General features: G+C 38.4%; 1 protein-coding gene across 3 annotated transcripts in view; it reads right to left on the reverse strand.

The window, feature by feature from the left end:
- Positions 1 to 5,659, reverse strand: part of slc1a1 (solute carrier family 1 member 1) — a 45,939-nt gene extending 40,280 nt beyond the window's left edge. Inside the window, exons 1-2 of one of the 3 annotated variants that reach the window (XM_016667278.1) lie at positions 5,365 to 5,437; positions 5,169 to 5,278 (exon numbers count right to left, since the gene is read on the reverse strand). Coding sequence is in view for 2 of the 3 variants with exons in the window: in XM_016667277.1 (XP_016522763.1) it covers positions 5,365 to 5,458 (94 nt within the window). In the remaining variant the exon portion in view is untranslated. Of the gene's footprint in view, positions 1 to 5,168; positions 5,279 to 5,364 lie in introns of all 3 variants that reach the window. The other 2 variants (XM_016667277.1, XM_007544053.2) reach the window with 2 other exon arrangements.
- Between the last annotated feature and the right edge of the window lie 1,104 nt (positions 5,660 to 6,763).

Genomic DNA, 6,763 nt, shown 5'->3' on the forward strand with positions numbered 1-6,763 from the left:
GAAGCTGCTCCATAGATGACAATGTAAAAGATCAAGAATTTGTTTGGCAAATGCTTTTGACAGATTCGCTTCCTTATAAACACAGTTTGGCATCCAGTGTCATTTCGAAACAGTTCCTGTATTGGTCACGTGACTTGCTGAAACCAATACGTCCACTGACACAGGTGTTGGTCTGTGGGCTTGATACATGCGCCGGTGCGTCGGTGTTGCTGGACCCATCACTAGTGCGCGCTAACATACAGAACAAATGTATCCAAATCAACTAATAAATGTTTTACTGAAACTAAAGTGTTGTATTTGAATGAAAAAAATAAATGAAAACTAAATTGTGCATAAGAGTTACCGACTTCTGCCTTCAGAGTGTGGCCATGGATTTGGCCATCACATAGATGTACTGGTGATGTAAAGTGCTTTTAAGAGTCAAAGTCACCTTTCAGCACACATTATTACAATGATAGACTAGAATGCTAGTTCAGAATGGACTAGAATGCTAGTCCAGCATTTTAGACTAAATTAGAATGGTTGTCAACTTGGGCTTCAGTAACTCAGTCAGTGAGACACTGAAATCAAGCTCACAACCTTCTGACTAGCAGACAACAGCTCATTGTGGCCACAATGACCATTAGCGATTTTTACTGAACTCGAAACAATAATGATAAGGGTAAAACTAAGCTGCAATCAACAACCGTAAAGGACATAAAGAAAACGTATGACATTGGATAAATGAATTTTAAACAGAAAATCGGAAATAGCAAAGATATTTTATTTAATTATTGTATATTTATTTGTCTATTTATCATTGTGGCCATTCAGCTTCTCATCGTGATTATGTACCATTTCTGTTGCTTAGCTACATGTTTGATTAATTTCTCTCTGTATGCAGGGTCCTTTCAAGTCTTTCAGTGGTATTATTTCATGCTGAGCTACTGTATCCATCTGTGTCTGCCCAACACTTAACTGGATTTTCAATGAATAGCGTCGATCATGTTGCACAAAAGACAGTTCTTAGAAATGCTTAACATCATATTTTGCTCATATTTTCCTGTGATGTAACTGCATTGCTGATCAAACTTTATTTATAGAGCATATTTCTAACAACTCGGTGAAACACAAAGTGCTTTAAAGAGGTTAAGAACAACTTTATAAAGAAAAAACAGGACCAGAAAGATTAACTTTAGGTGGCAAATCTATCTTTCAGAATATTACAAAGCTATAAATTTCTTCCAAGTTGGTGTTTTTCATTGCAGCACCTTACTGCTGTTCTGATTTTGACTACTTTGCATTATTCATGCTGGATCCTTGTGAATTTAACAACCCTGATTATTGTGTAATTATGTCCACTATAATGATTTACTCTAACACCTTTACAATATAACAGTTTCCCCCACCCCAGCCCAGTCAGGTTGACTTCAAACATCAACTATGAGTGGGGTGGATTTTGAAACTTTGACCTGGAAAACATATGTGTTTACCAGGTCAAAGGACATTTTTGATTACAGCTCAGACGCATTTAAAATGCAGCCGAGGATCAAAATTCTGCTGAATCAGTCTGTGACGGTGTGGTTTCAATGGTTTTGTAAATGAAACAGCCTGGGAGAAATGTGTTGGGTATGAAATAATCAAAGTTAAATAGTAGCAGTGGATCACAAAGCTTATCTCTGCTGTATAAGACCTGCAGAAGATTGTAATCATCTCACCTGGAATCCTCCCATTTCACAACAGCTCATATATAGCATACTGCTCTTAGAATGATTATGAAGCTAACTTCCATCAGACTTGGCGTTAAATAAAAATAATCTGTCCACAGCTAAGCCCAAAACTATTAATTCCTCAAGTAGATTCAGATTTAAAGTCTTTTAGTTTCACCAACTTGCTTTATTCTGACTGAAGGTAATGTTAATGGCTTAGAGTGGATGTAGCCAAAGTCTTGACTTGAATCTGATTGAGAATCTGTGGAGAAAGCTAAAGATTAGGGTGATTGGTAAAGAGGTGCTCTTGCCTAAATGACTAAGCTCATCACCAGAGATAAATAATCAGAATAGCAGAGAAAACATGCCAAACATGCCTTTAGGGATTTTTGGGGAGGACACACGAAAATGACAGAATGTTCAGAACAGTGCTAACAGAAACCTTATGAGAGAGTGTGAACATGAACACATTCCCGATGTTCTTTGTACACTCCACCAGCTTCCTATCTCTACTATGATCATTTACAAAATCTCCCTGCTCTCTTTTCATTGTCCACATGGTAAAGTAGCCTCTTACTTAAAAGATCAATGCCCCTCACACATTCTCTGCTCCACTTCGTATTCCCAGGATTTGCACCCTGCCTCTGCCTCCTCATCTCCACAGACCATAGACTATGTACTTGCATAGCGCCTTATCAAGTTAAGAGGACTGATACTGATACATTGTTTTATTATCTTTTTTAGAGATGCCTGTCTCATTTCTTATCAGAAAAAGGATTTAAAAAAAATCTGAAATAGAAATCTAGGGGTGGGGATAATTTGGATTTTAACTATGAATAACAGTCTAATGTTTAACAGTTTAGGAAATCTTGTTCTCATAGCCCAACACAATGTGACATTTTCGACTAAGGATGCTTTAACAAGACAGAAAACTATTTTGTCTTAGCCCCACACAAATTAGCATGTGGGTAAACTTTATTTATCATTGTAGCTTAGATAATAATTACTCATAAATTCTCAACAGAATCCCAGTTACAAAAATCTGACCAAACCTTTAAGTGGGAGTATACCAAGAAATTGACCCTAATTTCCTTAATTTTGGGAAATCAGGAATCATCCCGACATTTACATGTGAAATTGATTTTATCCACTGATCTTGACATGACATCTGTTATGAAATGGTGCTGTTTAAACTGAATTGAAATGAATCTTATTTTCCTTCATAAAGGTCTGAAAATCAGCCACTGTCGGCCTCTCTGCTGGGAGAGAGGCTGACTGACAGACCCGCCCACCAGTTCACGTATGCATGTTGGCAGTTAATCATTGTCACATTGTTGCTAACTTTGTCGCTATATTTATCAACTTTCCAGACAAAAAATTGGTATTAGCCAAAATTTGAATCAGTAGCTCAGGCTTTTTAAAGATCACCCAAAAAACTCCAATCAGTGCACCCTTACTTTTAAGAAGTCGTTCAGGTTCACATTCTAACAGAAAGAAAAGAGAGGTCTAGTGTTTGACCAATAACTTTAGGACACTGATCATTTATTAACCTTCTCATACATTCCATGGAAGCACTTAAATTACCATGATAACATTTCATATTGTTTTTTTTTCCATAAAAATTCAAGCCCTACCTATAGTCACATGCTATGAGTTAGACGTGTTATTATAAAATACCTGAGCTGAAACATCAGAAAGGCAAGAAGTTATTCCAACTATCAAAGCCTGGGGAAAAGTTACTGAAAAAGCCGGCTATAAAGTTTCTGCTGTTCATACCATTTCAAGGCCACCTAGTCTGCTAATTCAGCAAACTGTCAGTTTAAAAGGAGACACTGATTAACCAAACACAGCTTCTGCCATTCTTGGACCATTTGATGTCAATCTAAATAAGTTAAGCAAAGGTTTAAATATCAGAATTTAACAATGATATTTAAATTTGGCCTTTCACCATCTACATCCAGGCTAGTTCAGAGTACAAGAAATCATTAATGCATTTCAACTTTCTTTCCAGCTTTTTTTTTTAATCAGGGAAAATAAGAAAGCCAAGATTTCAATTATTTCAATTAGCCTGGCATTTAATCAGACTGTTTTAATGCTGGATGACTATTAAAATGAATAGAAAACTGGTCCTTATCAAAATATATAGTTGTAGTAGTTTAAAGTAGAGTATTAGTATTTGTTTAGCAGTTCTAGACACACTTGCTCTAATGCACTGAACGTGGAGCAATTTTTTTCTTAAGTGCTTTGGCACTTTTGTTATCTTTGAAAACGTTAAGAGCACTTAGCGTCCCCTGACCTAATTTTTACAGGTAAGTTCTAAAGCATTAATTTACAGAACCAGCCTTCTTTATCAAGTTGTTGAGCCTTTTGAGGTCCCTGGTTTTGATGCTGCTGCCCCAACAGATGATGGCAGAAGGGATGACGCTCTCAACAACAGACTGTTAGAATCTGCAGCATCTTGGTGCAAACGTTGAAGGATCTTAGCTTCCTCAAGAAGTACAGTCTGCTCTATTCCTTCACTCCAGTCCATTCTGGAGATTCATTCCAGACTGGACTGAAGCTTCACTGTTGCTGGACTGGAGACATTCAGTCCAGTCTGTTGCCCAGATGAACACAGAGGTATTTATATTCCTCCACCACTTCCACTTCTTCTCCCATGATGGAAATAGGGTTGGATTGGATCTAATCCTGTTTCTCCTGAAATCTACAATCATCTCCTTTGTTTTGTTCACATTCGAGATGAGATGAATTTTTCCACACCATGACACAAAGAGGTCCACTACATCTCTGTACTCAGCTTCTTGTCTCTGATACACCCGAAAACTGCATGGTCATCTTTAGCTCCGTTCACAGATTTTTTTATCAGATTCAAGTCAGGACTCTGTATTAATATTAATTTCCAATAGAAGAAACATCACTTTAAATCTAAATCTGTTTAAACCTTTTTGGTCTGAACTGCATTTCCACAGGTCTTGGGTCAAGACTGTGTGTACACACATACTATTCATGCTTCATAGATTTGGTGAGAACATGAATAAATCTGATTTACTCTGATTTACGCAGGTACTAAGTCTTTCAGATGAGGAAACCTGAGGTACACGCCCACTAACATGAAGCTGTCCCTCAGCTGTTCATATCCCAATCACACGATGCTTTGTGTTGGACCGTCACATAAAATCTAAATAAAATGCACATGAGAAGTTCCAGAGGTATGAGTACTATATATGGCATTGTATAGATGAGAGACGTTTTTTTCTGCCAGTTTGATAAATCTAACAAAGATTTGTAATTGCAAAACTGACAAAAAACGGACAAAAAATTGCCTCCACCTTGTCATATTTATGGAGAGCATCCTTGACTGAAGCTCTGCATCATGCAACGTATCCTATGGAAAACAGACAAAGCTAAATTATTCAGCCAAAAACATCCACAGTAGATGCTCTTTTAAGAGACCCTCCATAGCCCACCAAGAGCTCTCACCTCAATCTGGTCACGTTTGACTGAGGCTCATCGAGACACAGGAGAGGCTGTCTCCTCCAGCACCAAACCTGTGACTGTCTGCCCAGCATGGAGCTACAACAGCTCTGGAGCTGGGTTAGACATCTAACACTGAGGAAGGTTAGCGGAAATAATGCGTCAGTGTGTGACACACTGACATACAGAACCGTTCACCTACCGATCAGCACCGACAGAACCGTCGCAATAAGCAGCCAGTTCCTCCTCAGTAAGCCTTTCACGTTCACTGCACGTCGCTCCTTGATGCCCATCATCTCCACGATTCTCCCAGATTTCGCCCAAAATCAAGGAAGGAAAAAATGTGAAGAGGAAGGAATGACTCCTGTGGATACTCCTGCAGATTGGCGATCAACAGCACAGACGGCAGAAGAGGAGGAAGAGGAGGAGGAAGATGGTGAAGGAGCAGTGTTGCTATAGCGGAGGAGGCGGCGGTCTACTGATGGCGCTGTGAGGGAGGAACTGCCCCTCCCCCACTCAAGGTGCTTCTGCCTTTCCCACCTTTATCAGGTGATGGTTGCTCACTACTGGTCACATAGATGTGGACCAGTGTTCAGACGCGCTTAAATTTAACTCAACACAGCTGAATTTTTGGTTTGTTGCAGCACAATGGCAGATTTCTGTTCTCAGTCCAGCTAATTCTTTTTTTTTTTTTTTTCAAAAATAATCCTTTTTGAAAAAAAAAACAAAATTATTTGAAAGATTTAATAAATATATAACAAGCTCCAAAACAACTCAAAACACAGGACCTGACAACCTCCCCACCCCTCCACCCTTTTATAGCTTCTTGTAAGCTATAAAAAGGGACAAAAAAATTGCCTTTTAGCTTCTTGTAAGCTATAAAAGGGAAGGTGCAGTCCATCGTAAAAGGACTATACAATGGATAATCAGTACAGTCCTTTTGAAGTTGCCCAACAAAACAATGAGAGATCTGTTAGCATCATCACTATCATCTAAGCATTTATCAACGTAAAAAAAATTGCTTAAAAAAATCAATATTGGATAAATAATTTCTCTTTTTGTAAAACATTAGACAGCTGAAGTAGAATATAGATCAGCTTTTTGGAAAAAATATCAGCCTTATTTGTAGGTTTCATGACAATATCCAGGAACTCGTCCTAGCAGGCACGTGCAGAAGGGGGGTCTGTGGGTGCTTGAGCACCTGCCCGTTTTGCTCCTTGCCCCAAAGTGCCCTTTTGGTCAATTTTTTGTTTTGTTTTTTTGTGTTGGTATTATTATTTTCAAAGCCCTCTTCTGACACATAATAACATGTACTAAAATTATTTTTTGTTTTGTTTTGGTTTTTTGTACAACATAATAAGCCTTCCGGTCACCTTGTTACTCTGAAGAACTACTGAGTGGGAGGAGACAGCCAGGTGAGGAAAAACTGCTCTTATCTATCGATTCAGTATTTTTATCATACCGACATTAGGCTGCTGTTGTTGTGCTATTGGCTAGCTGCTAGCTAACGACTTTGCTAGCAAAGCTAGATAAATAAAAAGCTTCTTCCCTGTGTATGAGGCACATCGCCCATCCAAAACTTATCATCTCCATAATGGATA

Source organism: Poecilia formosa, unplaced genomic scaffold (assembly GCF_000485575.1).
Source record: "Poecilia formosa unplaced genomic scaffold, Poecilia_formosa-5.1.2 Scaffold983, whole genome shotgun sequence".
NCBI classification, from domain to species: Eukaryota; Metazoa; Chordata; class Actinopteri; order Cyprinodontiformes; family Poeciliidae; genus Poecilia; species Poecilia formosa.